Source organism: Psammomys obesus, unplaced genomic scaffold (assembly GCF_907164565.1).
Source record: "Psammomys obesus unplaced genomic scaffold, mPsaObe1.curated_primary_1811, whole genome shotgun sequence".
NCBI lineage: Eukaryota > Metazoa > Chordata > Mammalia > Rodentia > Muridae > Psammomys > Psammomys obesus.
The window spans coordinates 3,723,902-3,740,873 of record NW_026596125.1 but is presented as its reverse complement, the minus strand read 5'-3'; the positions used below and the strand labels follow the sequence as shown (position 1 = coordinate 3,740,873).

The 16,972-nt window shown below is 46.2% G+C and overlaps 1 protein-coding gene across 1 annotated transcript in view; it reads right to left on the bottom strand.

Moving 5' to 3' along the window:
• Positions 1 to 3,177: 3,177 nt before the first annotated feature.
• The window catches only part of Entpd7 (ectonucleoside triphosphate diphosphohydrolase 7), a 40,086-nt gene continuing 26,291 nt past the window's right edge, over positions 3,178 to 16,972 (bottom strand). Inside the window, exons 9-13 of the mRNA XM_055591493.1 lie at positions 14,507 to 14,673; positions 10,429 to 10,753; positions 8,058 to 8,143; positions 7,197 to 7,358; positions 3,178 to 5,532 (exon numbers count right to left, since the gene is read on the bottom strand). Coding sequence (XP_055447468.1) covers positions 5,301 to 5,532; positions 7,197 to 7,358; positions 8,058 to 8,143; positions 10,429 to 10,753; positions 14,507 to 14,673 — 972 coding nt within the window. The 3' untranslated portion in view covers positions 3,178 to 5,300. The remainder of the gene's footprint in view (positions 5,533 to 7,196; positions 7,359 to 8,057; positions 8,144 to 10,428; positions 10,754 to 14,506; positions 14,674 to 16,972) is intronic.

Genomic DNA, 16,972 nt, shown 5'->3' with positions numbered 1-16,972 from the left:
CAGTCTGTCAACAGTTGTCAATTGCTTTTAAATATAAAGGTAATTAAAACATGTATTTTCAATCAGCTAACCCAGGATTTAATTTTTTTTCTTTTGCCAGCCTCAGGTGATTGATTAGGCCATAACTCTTATGACATCATTTAACCTTTTTAAAACTTACTGTGTGTGCATGTATATGACAGGGTATGCACTGTACATGCGTGTGCTTGCAGAGACCAGGCAACAAGTCCTGTGAGTCGGCTCTCTCCCTGCATCTCTGTGTGGGTTCTGGGGTGAAACTCTGATTGTCAGATGTGTGGCAAGTGCTTCAACCTGCAGAGCTGTGGTGCTGGCCCACATGTTTGTCTTTAACCTACACTGAGATATACCTCTGCTGTGGCAGGGCTACTACTTCCCACCAAAGACCAACTGGGATAAGCACGATTTTAGAATACCAGTTTACCTGCGGCCCTCTTTCTGGTCCTGGGTTATATATAGGCGTATGTAACGCAGAGCTATGCCTCCACATCTGGGTAACTGCATCGTCACCCCAGCACATTGCTCATTTACTAGAACTTCATGTTTATCAGAATTTTAATGATTCCATGAAATTTAAGAATTCCATAAAATTCTCTTTTCTGCCACCTGGCTGACAACATTCTTACTTAATGTGAAGCCGCCAAAGTGCAGCCTTGTAGCTACCCGAAGCAGGGCCGTCCGAAGAAGCAGGGCAGCACAGCAGCTTGTGTCTCAGCCACCTGCAGCGGGGTGGTCAGCAGCCTTTGTCCTTAACGTGTGAACACTTGGCTGTGGATCACAGTGGACAGATGCTGAAGGCATGCACGGCAGAGACCACACTGGTAGCAGAAATCACAGAGGACTCAGAGACCACACTGGGGGCAGAAATCACAGAGGATGCAGAGACCACACTGGGGGCAGAAATCACAGAGGACACAGAGACCACACTGGTGGCAGAAATCATGGAGGAGACGTGGCATACTTTAGAGCTTCAACTACATGGAAAGTGTGGAAGGAGAACTTGAACCAGGTGTACCAGCAGTCACGGTACTCGGGATCCTGCTGGCAGAGACGGACTTGAGAAGCTAGTAAGTTTCATGACCAGTGGAGCCAAACTCAGGGAATGGCTCCGTGGGTGGGCTGCTTCTGGACAGAACTTCTATTCTGTCCAGGACTGCCCTCAAGTTGTTCTGTAGTTTAGATGTGGAATGTTCTCCAAGAGCTCGTGTGCTAAAGGCTTGGTCCCCATGCTGACATTGGGATGGCGGGACCCTTGCATAGCTTCATAGGTCTTTAGGTCACCGGAGGATATGTGAGACTCCCAAATCCATCCTCTTGTATCCGGGTCATGAGCTGAGCTATACTTGCCTGCTGCAATGCACACGTCATCACAGGCTCAAAGCAAAAGGGACACCTGACGATTGAGTTGAGCCTGTAAAGCTGTGACTCAAACAACCCTTTCTCTATATAAAAGATCTCAGGTGCTTCCGTACAGTGAATGGACAGGGACACAATAGAGTGCGCAGCCTAGCGGGCACTTGGGGTGGCTCATCCATCAGCTGTCTTGCTTTAGGGAGCACCTTGGGAGTAGACACATCTTCAAGTTTGTTCCAAAGTCACACACGCGTGACTAAACATCACAACATTTTCAATTCTGGTTCTTACAAGAAAAAATAGAAGCAACGATTTGCTCACATTTGAAAAAACATGGAAGCCCTTGTAGTGTGAGCAATAATTCCATTTTTCAATATAAAAGGGGGCTCAGATTTTCAAAAAGCAAAATGGTCTGCTGGCTCCTGTCCCTCTATAATAGTATCAACAAACAAAAATAATGAAACACTAGGGCAACGGGAATATGTGAAACATTCATTTCAGTGACAGCCTACTGGGATAAAAAACAAGACAAAGCCGGCTTAAAATAGAGCCCTAACAAGCTGCCCACAGAAACAAACCCCAGGGTCGACAGGAACCCAAGCCGGGTGCAATAACTTTTCCAGTTAGATCAGAGGCAAGTTAAGGAAGTAATGGAGGCCAAAGACAGAGCCATGCTCAATACAGAACATCACCTAAATGAATTTGATATCAGATGCAATCATTGTTCCCAAAAATATTTGTTATTCTGTATTGTTAGTCCAAGGTACCAAAACTTGGTTTTGATTCCTCATTTTAGAACATACTAATTTTTATGATACCAACAAAATCTTCATGAGCTTGGCAGCAAGACTGAGGCTAAGCATCAACTAAGAGACCAAATTAAAAGACTACTGCTACTCGAAGCCACTGCTCCTCCTACTTAATTCCTGGCACAACTAAAATGAAGTCGCATACACATCCCAGTCTAGAAACTTCCCAAGAATCACCACCAACTTGTATAATGAGGTAGATATCTCTATTGGGCATCTGAACCTTCATTCAGATTTTTATTATTGGAATGTTATGGTTAAGAAAAAATCATGCAAAGGTAAGCCAATTGCTTAACTGTGAAAGAAAAAAAAAGATACTAAAAAGGATGCACTGAAGACTTGGTTAATGAAATTCCATCTGAAGCCTACCCAATGGGAGTGAGGAAGTGTCCAGCGACCAGTCAAGATGGAAATGCTCAGTCCCCCTCAACCACAACAAAGTGTCCCTTTCTGTTCTTAACCTGTGGAACGCTGGGATGTCTTATGATAATAAAAGTAAGTCTGAACCCCATAATATTAAAACGGTACACAGGATATAATGCACCAAACAAAAACTTAAAGACTAATTAAAATAAATTAAGAAATATATTTATATTGAGAAATGATAAAGATAAGCATCCTGAGATTTGTTTTTCAACTACAAAAAGATTGTAGGGCTATCATTCCAAAAGGCTGCCATAAAGATTAAATAATACACAAAGAACACATATAAAGTTCTTAAGAGTGGTACAAGGTAAGTGCTTGACAAATGGTAGCTACTAGTACCATCAGGACCAAGAGCAAGGTCATTAATGACAGCTTCAAATCTGGGCTAGTTAACCGGTTCATCTGAGCACACAAATTTGCACACTGTTACCCACTGAGGAACTTCTATTCTGAACAACACCAAGACGGGCATATAGAAACCATGATGAAATGAAAAGTTCCCTGAGGAGGCAAATGGCTAGCAAGAACATTTTTGTCATCTTAAAGTAGCATTAAAAAAAAAAAAAAAAAAAAAAAAAAAAAAAAAAAAAAAAAAAAAAAAGCAAAGGCTCACTCACAGGATATAAACATTATATCCTTTCATAGAGAAGGGAGACAGTTGGGAAGTCTTTTAACACTGAGAAGAACTGTCCATGACACAGTTTAGTGAAAAGTAAAGATGTCAATGTAGAAGAATCGTTGCTGGATGTACACTTCTCTGATGTGCACATGTGGTGATGTAGCCTACAATCACAGCACTCAGAAGGCTGAGGCAGGAGGATCACTGAGTACCAGGCCAGCCTGGGTTACACAGTGAGACCCTGCCTCAAAAAAAAAAAAAAGAGGAAGAAGGAAATCATTCAGAACTTGCCTAACAAGAGTCAGTACAGTATCTTCACCTTGGCTTATCCCAAGGGCCATCTTAATTTTTTTCTCTATTTCATAAAGCATTTTATTTTTTTCTGTTCCCAGTATGGAATTTATTTTCTAGAAAATCCACTTTTATGCTTTAGACTTTTTTTTTTCTTCTCTATTCTAACCCTAGAAATAAAAGGCTTTGGCAAAATAAGAAGAAAATGAGCCAGGCCTGGTGGTACATTCTTTCAAACTCAGCCTTTCGAAGAGATGGAGGCAGGAAGATCAGGAGTTCGAGGCTAGCCTTGGCTACCTGGAAAACTGGGCTCATGAGACCTGCCTTAACTCTCCCAAAAGAAGAAATCAAGCTGCTACTTCAACCCTGAGAGCAATCCCAGGCAGGCCCCTCACAGTTTTCTTCAGAAAGTAAAGAGCTCTTGGGGCAGGGAGGAGTTACTGAACACTGACCGTGTGCAGCTCAAAGGCTGGCTGCAGAGAAGCCGCTTTCTGAGAGGCAGCGGGTGAGAACATGGCGCATATGGCTTTCCTCTTCCCACAGTGGAAGAGCTATTCCTTCAGACATCCAGAAAGTGGCCAGGTTGCTCCACGGCAGATTTATCTACTTTAGAATTTACTATCTGTAAAGCATTCCAAAAATAGGTAATAACTTTTGACTTCAAGCCAGGCATGGTGGCTCAGGCCTTTAATCCTAACACTCCTGAGGCAGAGGCAGGCCTGGTCTACATGGATACCATACATACATACATAGCAGGTTCCAGGACAGCCAGGGATACATAGATCCTGTGTCCAAAAAAAAAAAAAAAAAAAAAGAAAGAACTTTGATTGTATTGCCTTTGCCCACTTTCCTGACGCTATTTTTAAAAACAAAACAGATACATCCCTTCCCAAAATACATGTAAGAGCTCAGCAGTGAAATGAGGGAAGTGGCTTTGAGTCTTCTGCACATTACTATGCCTGTGAGACAGTAAACTGAAGATGGGCGAACCCAGGCCCCCGGTTCCCCTCACAGTCTCTCCGTTCTGTGAGCACACTTACGGCTCGAGAGGCAGCACTGATGCCCAAGCAGTCTGTGAGGCACAGAGATGGCGATGTTCTCTATACTGGCCCGACCAAGTACCAGATAAAATACTGTCAGATCTTCAAGAAGGCATTCATTTAAAAGGGGCTCTAGCCGCTCAGATCTAGATAACCTCTCAGTCAGCACCACTGCCCGGGATTTTCGACCCCACCCACAATGGCTTGTCAAGTAAGCAAGAAGTTGTATCATTTTGGTTGCCTTGAAATCCTGGTCCACTGAACCTCCGAGATCTTGGGTCCCTATTCAAGGCTGTGGATCCCCACAGAAGACTCTCTCTGTTACAGAGAAAGCAGGGACAACGCCCTTGCTGGAATGGCTCTGGCTCTTTATCAGTCAGTACAAGCTGGTTTCAACCACGCTTCCGGTTGCCCAATTGAAAACTCGCTTCAGCAAGGGGAGGAAAAACGCTACATCCCAGAAACATACCATATTTCTGAGATAAAGGAGAAGCATGCTTCATTTGAGCTAAGTCCCCTGTGAGAGCACCGGCCTCTCGCCATTTAGATCCTTGCAGATTCAATTACGGCTTCTGAGAAGAGGTCCCGTCCTGGGCACCGAAAAAAAAAAGAAATTAAAGTGAAAAAGTAGAAATTCCCAGGCCAAAGCGGCATTTGAGGCCAGTTCAGGGCAGCGGAGGAGTTCAGGAAGCAGCAGCAGGCCTAAGAACTGGAGTTTCTCCAACCCGGTCCGGCCTCAGGGCCTCACGGCCCCACCTGCACCCCAATCATCGGCACCGCTCGTTCGATCCACAGCAGGTCCAGCGGAGCTGAGGCGCGAGTTTCCCGGCGGTGAATTCTGTGGATTCGCAGAAGGTACAGGATGATGGCCAGCAGCACCACCACGGTACAAGCGAAGAAGAGATAGTGGTTGTAGACAAAGGAGAGACGGAACCAGCTGCCATGGGCCTGCCGGATGCCTCCCTGCCGAAGGTCCCTAGGGGAGTGGAGAGAGCTGTTGGTTTCAGGATGAAACGTGCTGCGATTGGAAGGGCCCATCCTCGTTCACCCCACGAAACCAGCCGGACCCACCAATTAAGCGTAAGAACATCTGGACCAAAGGGATGCCCTGGTCTATGGGAGGCGTCCCATGGCCTTAGATGCTGCAGAATGTAGGGACAAAATCAAAAGGCCTTCGAAACTGGTTTAAAAAAAATTAACAGAAAGACAAAACCGGTCACCTGTAACATAAATCTTAAAATATACTTTGTAAATACAGCAGAGTGTCCCTTGAATCCAAACAGGACAAATTGAACGTGTCTAGATCTTAAAAAAAAATAGTTAAAGCATTGCTTAGGATCTATCATGTATAGACACGAAGGCAGTTGTGGCCTGACCAGTTGTATTATAACCTGGAAAAACAGCATTATAAAAACAAAGAGCACCTACATCTTCCAGCCACTAGATCCACTTTGTTTTGTTTTGTTTTGTTCTTTGAGGCAGGGCTTCTCTGCATAGCCTTGGCTGCCCTGGACTGGCTTTGTAGAGCAGGCTGGCTCACAGCAATCCATCTGCCTCTGTCCTCCTGAGTGCTAGGATCAAAGGCGTGTGCCACCATACCCAGCTCTAGATTAATTTTATCTGTATGACCTGCAATGTTTTGTTGCTGTTGTTTTTGGGTTTTGTTTTTTTTTTGTTTTTTTTTTTTTGTTTTTTGGGTTTTTTTTTTTGAGACAGGTTTTCTCTGTGTAATCATTCTGGCTGCCCTGGAACTCGCTTTGTAAACCAGGCTGACGTCGAACTCACAGAGATCTTCCTGCCTCTGCCTCTTGAATGCTGGGATTAAAGCCTCATGCCACCACTTCCCGGCTTTACAGTGTTTTTAAAAGATATGAATCTTCGAATGGAAAGCTTTCATATACAATGTGGATTTCTGACTTCTCTGGACAAATGGGAACTGGCAAATGCTGGGACAGATAGCAGCTCTGTGTGGCAGCGTCAGCACTTCAGCTGTGCACACGCTCTGGTTCTACACCACGTCACACAGCCCGCTTCCCCTACGTCCCCTGCCTGCTTCCTGCTAAGAGAGTTTAGAGGAAAAGGCACAGCTGAGTTAAAGTACTTATTTTATCTGAACCTTTTTCTAGCAAAGAGGGCCTAAAACCTGTTCCAAATGTCTTACAGGACACAGTGGCAAGGCATGGGTCTCACAGCTGGATGATAGTTCCCATGCTAAAACCATGTCAGGTCCTAATGCTAGACTGCCCCAAACTGGGCCAGGTCAATAACACATCTGGAATGATTCTACCCACTAGGAAAGATGGTATTACTAGACAGTCTCCTTCAACTCCCTGTTACTCCCAGACTAACTGAAGACTGACATTTTAGGTCATCCGTGGTCTCCTAGAAATGTTCCGTGTGAACCCAGTCCTAAAGACTGACCTGTTGGAGAGCAAACAAAGCTGGCTTTCTGAAATGGCAAAAGACGAGGAAGGGATTCAGAGCAACTTTCTGTTTCAGCAGGCCTGACTGGAACAGCGGCTCAGACGGAAGGAACAGTAGGAGTGTGTGGACGGTGGAAGGGTAGAGCTGGGCACTGGAGAAATCTATTCCGACTCATCAACTTAACACCCTCTGAGGTCAAGGTCAGCGTGACTTTACCTGAGTGGCAGGAATCGGGTTTTATACAGAATGGCTCCCAGCGTCCACTGCACCTCTCGGTCGTACACAAGCTGTGCTGTCTGCAGGTTCGGGTAGTCGTAGGGGAAGTGGAACCCCTCGTGCAGGACTTGGTACATCCAAGCTGACTTAAAACACTGATACCTGTGTGGTGAGAAGGAAGGCCAGTAAGTGTCTTTACCGTCTCACCTCTAGGGGGAGCCAAATTTGAGGCGGTGGCTGTGGTTTCCTCCTGTTCTGATTTCTTCAGAGAACACCCTGAAAAACCATGACTGTTTGTGCAATACCTGTGATTCGCATAAATGGAAACACGACCCACGACCGGCACGAGCGGGGTGACACCGGCACAGGGGTGCCATGAGCTAGGTTATGTTTGTTTGGTCTTTGAATTTGTCTTTTCTGCTGTTCTGGAACTCACTCTGTAGACCAGGCTGGCCTCAAACTCAAGAGATACATCTGCCTCTGCTGGGATGAAAGGTGTGAGCCATTATGCCTGGCACCTTAGAATTTTTCAAACTAAACATTTAAAAATGGGAGGATTATGAATCCTTGACAAAACGCTGACAGTTGTTGAAACTAGGTAATAGTTGACATTTTTCTTTCTACTTTTTGGCTAATTTTCTCTAAAATAGAAAAGGTCATTACTGTTGATGCTGTATCACTCGCAGGGCGTGTTCTTTGCTACTGGTTTCCTGACACAGAAATGGGCTCACTGTTTAGTCCCAATCCTCCAGAAAGCCACTATCTGAAATAACCTCATTCTCCATTCTGTACTGTTCAATGATTCTCCATCATGAGCCATGTTTTAAGACCACATCCAAAGCAGAAAAGAAATTTACTTACTTGAGCCGATGCTCATCTGCATGTGAAGAAAAGAGGCCGTTCTTGAATCTCTGCGCTAGCACCGACCAAGCCATGCCACAGTAATCCTGAATAAGCACAGACACAGTGCAACACTAAATCACGGCAAGTTCTCCAGCTTCCCACCGGCATGGCTGCTCTGTTCCTCGTTCCTCGGGAGCTGCTGTCTCACCGAGGAAGATGAATGGCACACGGGACCACTGAACAGGATGCCGTGCCTCCTCTAGAGCCCGAAGGTTAGGAGTAAGAGAAACACAAGAGCCAGAGAGCTAGTTCCAAATTCCACTCTGTGGAAAACTCACAGGAAAGGAGAATCAGCCTGTCTGGCGGTTACCTCTCTCAAAGATTTGGGGAGGGGGGGTGTTCAGAAAAGGAAGGTTTGCTGACTACCAGATGCCATCTACTGTGTGCCAGAGGATGAAGCAGTGAGGGAAAAAAAAATCCTGTCCCTGTGAGGCCTACAGTCTACTGATAAAGAGAATAAACACATGGGCATCACAGAGTATTCAAGACGGCACACTGTTCAGTGGAAAATAAAGCAGGAAATGCGTACGATGAGGAGGGTGGTAATTGTGGATAGGGTATCTAGGGAAGGTGGGAGGACCACATTAAGTCAGCATCTTAAAAAGTCAGGGGAACGACCTCCTTAACTCGGACAACTTACTGCGTCACTAGCAACTCAGCTAAGTAACCCCTTGTGCCCTTTGCTGTTCAACACAACAGAATCTGAAGAATCTTTGTGACAAGAAAAAGACCCAAGCCAGGCCAGTCAGGGAGCCCTGGGCTCTGGGAGAAAAGAAAGAAGGGGTGCGTGGGGCTGGAGACGGAGCAACATGAAGCAGGAGCGCCCCAGTAGTCCCCAGACTGCCTCTGGGGATGGGGCAGCAGAAACTTCAGATACCGCTCTGTCGGAAGTCCACCCCAAGAGAGCCTTAGGAGCTGGAAAAAGAAAGGAAAGCATAGGAAACACAGGAGGAGAGATTCTTTCCATCTCTGTCTCTCAGGCAGATCACAAAATTAGACAAGTCAAAGAGATGACTCATTTCTAGAGGCTTGGGCCCCTGTGTGGTACTGCTGCGAGATGGTGGGACAGAGTCCTTAAGTGGGGACTAGTGAGATCACTGGGGATGCCCTTTAAAGGGCATTACAGGCCCCAGCTCCCTCTGCACTCTCTGTGACCAGCTCATGAGGTAAACGGTTTGGCTCAGCCACGCATTTCCACCATGATCTTCCCAAAGCAAAGGGGCCAGTTTATTGTGAACTGGAACCTACAAAGTGAGACAAAATAAACTTTTCATCTTTTTATAAGTCTAACATTGCAAGTTACAATGACTTTTTTTTTTCAGTTGACTACAAACCAGGCGTGATGACACATGCCTTTCATCCCAGCTCTTGAGAGGCAGAGGTAGGGAGACCAGCCTGGTCTATATAGCAAATTCCAGGCTAGCCAGATCAACATAGTGAGACTCTATCTCAAAAACAATAACTAAACCAAAAAATAAACTGAGAGACAACAACAAACTTGATTAACACAGCCTCTAAACTAAGGCGGGAGGCACAGGGAGCTGGTCAAACATTTAGCTGTGCGGTAACTAAAGATCTGTGCCTGTAAGATGTTTAAGTTCTATATATGTGCAAAGTGAATGCTTACTCTTTCACTTAAAAAATGTATCTCCACCATCATGGGGGTTGGCAACAGCTTCTATCAAGGACCCATACCATCCTGGCCTCTTTTTTTAAGCTTTCTTTTTAATTGTTTTTGAGGGGAGTACATGTGTGTGCCACACATGTGTGAGTACCCAAGGAGATCAGAAAATGGTATCAGACCCCTGGTGCTGAATCTTTACAGAAGCTTGTTGTAATGGACCCCGGGAACTAAACTCTGGTCCTCTGGAAGAGCAACAATTGCTCAGTCACATAGCCATCTCTCCAGCCCCGACTCTGGCCTCTAAATAGTCCAAGCAAAGAGAAGAAAACCAGACCTGTTCACCAAGAGCACATTACAAGTCAGACACCTAGCCAAGGGGGATATATATGAGATGACACTTCTGAGCCATAATCGTCAGGGAAGCTGGAAGAAAAGCTAACTATTCACGATTAGACCAATTTCACAACCCGGTGATAACACATCCAAGGAAACCTAAACACACTCATCGGAAGGCAGCTTAGCAGAGATGGTCCCTTAACCTCTGAGTTCACTTTCTCCTCTATAAAATGAGGAGGCTCACAGGCTCTTGTAAAGAACCAAATGAGGTCCTGCCTGCAAAGGCCTCTGCATACTGCCTAGCACAAAGGCAGGCATCCAGTGGATGGCAGCTGCCGGTCTGAGCCACGTTGATGATTAGTGAGTTACCTGAGCAGCCTTGGCGAATGTTGGCCCGTGGTAGCGGCCACCAATGCGCAGCACATCCTCTGTGCAGTAAAAAAACTCCGAGAAGCCATAGAACTCGCTGTTGTTGAAGTCGATTGGCGACTGGTAAATGCCATTCAGTGAGGCCTGGCTGGTGTTGGAACGGGCCAGCAGGGGGCTCAGCATTGCCCTACAAGTGGCCCAGTCTCCCTTTCCCCGGACATGCAGGGCCTGGCTGTTCCTCTCCAAAACGTCCGTGAGTCCCACAGGCAGGCACGGGTCCAGGAATGGATTGTCAGCACTCAGGCCTGTCTTCTGGCCCAGCAATCTGTCACAGTGACAAAAGCAGACCGAGCGTGAGAGTGCGGAGCCCGAGCTCTCCTAAGAACCAGGAAGCACTTCACGGCGCCGAGCGGCAGGGACTGAGCAGGATATTATTACGATGCAGCAACACACGCATATTTGAGCATATTAAGTTTGGAAAAAGAGAAATGTATGCACCAGGGATGGATGTTACACAACCCTGTCATCAACATGTATTTCCTGGTGCAGAGTCGAGCAGGAGCCGTGAATCTGCTCTTCTCCCTCTGACCTTCATTCCCACAGGCCTCTGAGAAGTGCAAGGAGTTCACTCCTGTTTAACACCCAACTAAAGGCTGGAGAGGTGGCTCAGTGGATACAGCACTCGGTGCTCAAGCGTGAGTGAGTCTAAGTCCGAAGAACACATGGAATAGCCAGGTGAGGTGGCGAGTGACTAATCCCAGCGCCTTACAGGGAGGCGGGAAGCAGAAAGAAAAATCCCTGAAGCTAATGGGTCAGCTAGCCTGTGTGCACAGTAGTGGGCTGTTGGCACATGGGACAGGAATGGAGCCGTGTGAGGAGACTTCTGAGTGTGTGTGAGAACACTCTGAGAAAACAAGACTTCAGTTTCTTCAAACCGCAGAACTGGTCTCAGAACGTTTTCCTGTTCCTCCCAGGTGTGGGAGATAGGCATGAGCTTTACTTCAGATTATTCATTATTGCTTACTCCTGTTATTCACCCAAATGCTTAATGCTTTAACTGACTCTGTGGAAACACGTTTGTCACATGTGGCTTGTCCCTGTGACTGTGTACAGCCTGAACTCATGACCACCTTACTCGTGTGACCCTTCTTATTCCTCAGAGTAGAAATCGTCTGAGGCTCTGAATAAAGGTGGGTACGGCATGAGACCTCAGTCGCCTCATTCATCAGCTTCCTTCTCCCAGGTCCCAATGCCTCTAGAGCAGTGACAACGGAGACTCTGACCTCAAACAAGGCGAAGGGGAGGACTCAAGAGTCCCATGACAAACACATGCTGCATTCACACATATGAACATGTATACAAATACATACACACACACAAACATGTACCACATACACCACCCAAGACCTCAAGTGTCCCATGACAAACACATGCCAGCATTCACACATACCAACATGTATACATATATACACACATATGTCCACATGCACACACACACAAACCACATATACTACTGTACCTGGGCTTTGGGCTATTTATTGGGTTCTTTTACCCACCTCCCTACACCTCCCCTATCCCTAACTCCCCAGTTCCAGGTGGGAGAGAGAGGAGGTTAGAGGGGAGGGAGGGCGCCGACAGCATCACTTCTTGCTGATTACGGGCACTGAGTTCCTTGGGGCAAATTTTATCTTTGTTGTCAAGGATCTCCAACCAGAATTCCAGCAATCCAGCAACCAGCAACAGCGGCAGGAGCAAAGAGCAACGGGCAGAGCAGCCGACTCCAGGTCTCTGGCATTTATACTGTCTGAAGAAGCCCCAGAATTCCAAACATAAACTATCCTCAGCTGGCAGAACCTCAACCCTGCTAGAGCGCTAAACAAATCATAGTCAGCTGCTATGGGCAATCTGAAGCAGCCTGATATCCCACATCCGGGATTAAAACAAAAACACATTCATATAACATTTCTGTGTTTTCAAAGAAACCAAACATTTTCACCATACACCACCCAAGGCCTCACGTGTCCTATGACAAACACATGCCCACATTCACACATCTCAACACACACACCCACATACACACCCCATATACACAGAAAAATGCACACACACACAAATGGGAAGAGACAAAGTGGGAAGGGCTCAGGGGGGAGGGCTTCCTGAAGAGGAAGCCACGGCGGTGCCACAGCCCAGCTGAGTGAGTGGTTCTGGGACAGAGCAGGCAGAACGTCCGCTCCAGGGATTGAACCACAAACCCCTCAGCCTCCAGGAGGGAGAAGGGGGCAGGACTTGATTCCTTTCATGGCCTCTCACAGTTCTACTTCTCAAGTCTATTCTTGTCTAGCCATCGCCTTCTCATTATGAAGGAGATTGATATGCAGATCCCGCCAAGATTGGAAATCACATGGAAGCCACTGGAAACAGCATTAGTAGTTCATTATCAGTTCATAAATAGGCAGATGTGAACGAGTGGACTCGTGTCATGAAGATGCACCATGACAGGAACTGAAGGAGGACATGAGAATGGGCAATGCAACAAGATACTCCGGAATACACGGAGTCTATGCTAAAGACACGTCACTAACTACAAGGAAAACTCATGAAGAGAACCATCCCAGGATAGGGCTGTCTAGATTGGCAGCTACGGGAGCCAGACTTCGACCTAACTCACGAGTAGGCAACCTCAGAGCTTGGCTGGAGAGTAGCAAGGCATGGGAAATGGATGCAGTCGGGAAAGAAAGCACAGGACCTCTGGAGGGAAGCACAGCAGATGCTGAAGGAAAGGACTGATGTGGAGCTTTGGGGGCCAGGGTTCTCCAGACACGGCAGCACCAGGAGGGGCAGCGAGGCCCAGTGCGGACTAACGCAAACACTAGGGAGAGTTGGGGCCCTTGTCCCCCGCGGCTCTGTGAACTCTTAGCGATGGAGGCTTAAATACCTGGAAAGACTGATGAGACAGTATTTTCTTCAACACTCCCTAAATATAAGACAGGTTATTTCAGTGGGACACGCCAGAGCCTCTTAAAGTTCGTTTCATTGCTTACCCAATGGAAGCAGATGATTTTCTGGTAGAAAAGAAATGCTGTTTATTGTATTTTCTTCAATATGCACAATGATAAATAACTTTAATCAAAACAGTTACTTCATAGCTACTGACTATGGCCTGAAGGTATTCAAATGAAAAATCAGTGATCTCGGGGATGGTGAGAGGCTCACTGTTTAGAGCCCTTCCTGCTTTTGAAGAGGACACAAAATAAGTTCCCAGCACCCACCCAAGAGCCTACAACCAACTATATCTCCAGGTCCTGGGGATCCAATACCTTCTGATGTCTGCAGGTACCTATCTACATTCAAATACACATGAATACATAAATAAAAATAAAAACAAGCCTTTTTAAAGAAATCAGTGCCGGTGGTGGTGGTGCACGCCTTTAATCCTAGCACTTGGGAGGCAGAGGCAGGTGAGTTCGAGGCTAGCCTTGTCTACAGAGTGAGTTCCAGGACAGCCAAGGCTACACAGAAAAACCCTGTCTTGAAAAACCAAAAGAAAAAAAGAAAAAGAAATCAGTGATCTTTGCAGTTCTGGATGAAAACTGGCTATTCAAAACTTGAGATACTATTTTAAAGGCAATTTTAACTTAATATACTTGTTAGGTTTAATGCACACAAGCAAACCTAACTTTCACATGAGGGGACCTAATTCATTTTTCCTACCGCACACATCTCATGTCATCAGGTGTGGCTGTCAATACAGAAAAAGATGACAAAAGATGGGCATTTCTGCCAGCATTTCTACTAAAGGGCAGAATGCAGAACAGGGTCCTGGAAAGGAAGAAACAGACTTATTCATCATAGCCAAGATATCACTGTTTCTTCCTAATGTCTGCAACCTGGTGACATTGTACTTTAGAAATGTAGGTTCCTGAATGCTGGTGTGAGTTGGCAGCGGGAAGGCTCCTCTTGTCTGAGGAGTCGGGGAGGTGGGGATAAGGAAAAGAGGGAGGGAGGATGGGAATGGAAGGAGAGAAGGAAGGCCTACGATCAGAATGTAAAGTGAATCAATAAATAAATAAAATTTTACCTGTTTTTGGTAAGTGTTTCATTCAGCACAAGCTCTTCGTAGCGCTGCCGGGCAAAATTGCCTCCAAAGCCCAGAAAGGTGGTGACGTAAACCCTGTACACATGCTCCGTGTGCTGCACGTCACAGCCCAGGTTGAACTCAGCCAGCAGGATCTTGGCAGCTTCTTCCTGTGATGCAACATCAAGAGAAAAAAGAGTTTCTGTTCCTTTTTCAGAGAGCGTGGAGTGTATATCCAGAAGCTGTTTCTCTGACCGCCCTTTATAATGGCCTTTTATCCTCACGGACTCCTGTAATCCCAGCACTCATGTAGCTGAGGCAGGAGGATCACAATTCAAAGACAATCTGAGTTAGGTAGCAAGGCCCTGTGTGTCTGTGAGGTCATCTCCCAAAAGGGTTAATGGAAGACAGCGGACGCACCCTGAACGTGGGGACAGTGCCATGGGTTGGGGTCCTGGAAGCCAAGTACCCGCCTTCTCTCTGCACCTCCTGACAACAGATGCAATGTGGCCACCGCCTCACGCTGCCTCACACTCCGCTCCTGCCATACCTTCCCCACCATGACGGACCGCGTCCCCTCAAAATGCAAGCCAAAGTAACCCTTCCTCTTCAGTTGTTTCTTTCAGGCATTTTGGAACAGCAATGGGAGAAGCAACTGACACAGGGCAGGTGAGTTTATTTACAGTGGATGCCGTTTTCTGATTTGGACCTCTGTATTTTCATATTCTCTACAATGGAAATGTACTATTTTCATAAGCAGAAAAAAAAATTCCTTCAACTAAAAAAGATCATCATGAGACCTATTTTATGACCTTGTCTAAAACTATTCAAGAAGCTTTCATATTTCCTGTGACAGCCTTGGGCAGTGGGAAAGTTCAGTTTTATCTTCAAAATAAAGGGGGCGGGGAGTGTTGTTCTTTGGGTGTTCTGTTTCATTTTTTTAATTCCTTTGTTTGTTTCAAACAAGGTCTCACTATATAACTACAGTTGGCCTGAGAGTCGCCATGTAGGTCAGGCTGGCCTCAAATTCACAGAGATGCACCTGTCTTTGCCTCCCAAGCGCTGAAATTAAAGGTGTGTACTAACATGCCAGCCTTGGTTTTCGTGTTTAACTTTGTAGAGGTTAAATTAATTATGTCTTTGAGCTCATGGTCCAATGCCATAGCAAAGCCCTCTTTTTTTTCTAATTAGTCCTGTTCATCCTCATATCCAATCCCATCCCTACCCCGAGCCCATGAATGACCATCCCAATGCACTTCCTGTATGTTTTAATGTGTATTAGGCAAAATGGAAATGAGTATTTGAATTGTAGTATTTTAAATTTGTGAAATGACGCTGGACCTAGCATTTGCACTCCTAGATTTATAGCAAAGAGACCTAAAAACTTATGTAAGAAAGTGTTCATGAATATTCACAGCACTACTATCCATAACAGCCTAGAACCCACTGATACTGAATAAAGGAGCTGTGGAGCTGTCATTCAATGGAAAGTTACCGGCCACCAAAGCTCGTGGGGTGCTGGTGTGTACCATAACATGGGTTACCTAGCAAACATTCTCTAAGAGTCAGACATACAAGACTATTGCATAATTTCCTTATAAGAAAGGTCCAGAACAGGCAGATCCCAGATGAGAGAAACTGACAGGGAGATGGGATAACGCGAGATGACTGCCGAGGAATTCGGAGTTTCCTCGTGGCAGTGTTCAAAATGTTCTGGAGTTCCAGGTGACAGCTGCACATTCTTTGCTTCGTAACCATCCATCTTTGAGCCACTACACTGCTGTGTCTGCATCTAATTTGGTGCTTGCAAGTATTTCCACTGTTGCTTTCTAAGTCTGTGCACACAAGTCACTTAAGATCTTACAGCCCAGGGCCACCTGTCACCTATTCCTTAATACTGGAACCATGTGTTCATTCTACCTATTGAAGAGATACTAACAATGTCAGTGAAAAAGCTTCATAATCACACTAGTTCCCCCAACCTCCAACCCTAGCATGGACATCTCTGACTTTAAAATACACATTTCCAAAAGTCCCACCCATGGAAGTTCAGACATAAATGTTCCTTAGGTACCTCACACTCAATGAACACAAACATGAATCATCTGAACTCATGAAGTCTTGAGACTCTGGAGCTAAAAGACCAAGAGATGCTCTGACTCAGTATCAGAGCCACAATGTTTGCTCTGACCCCATCTCAGGACCCCACTACTCCCTGTGGCCCCGTCTCAGGACCCCACTAATCCCTGTGGCCCCGTCTCAGGACCCCACTACTCCGTGGCCCCGTCTCAGGACCCCACTACTCCCTGTGACCCCGTCTCAGGAGCCCACTACTCCCTGTGACCCCGTCTCAGGACCCCACTACTCCCTGTGACCCCGTCTCAGGACCCCACTACTCCCTGTGGCCTCGTCTCAGGAGCCCACTATTCCCTGTGACCCCCATCTCAGGACCCCACTACTCCCTGTGAC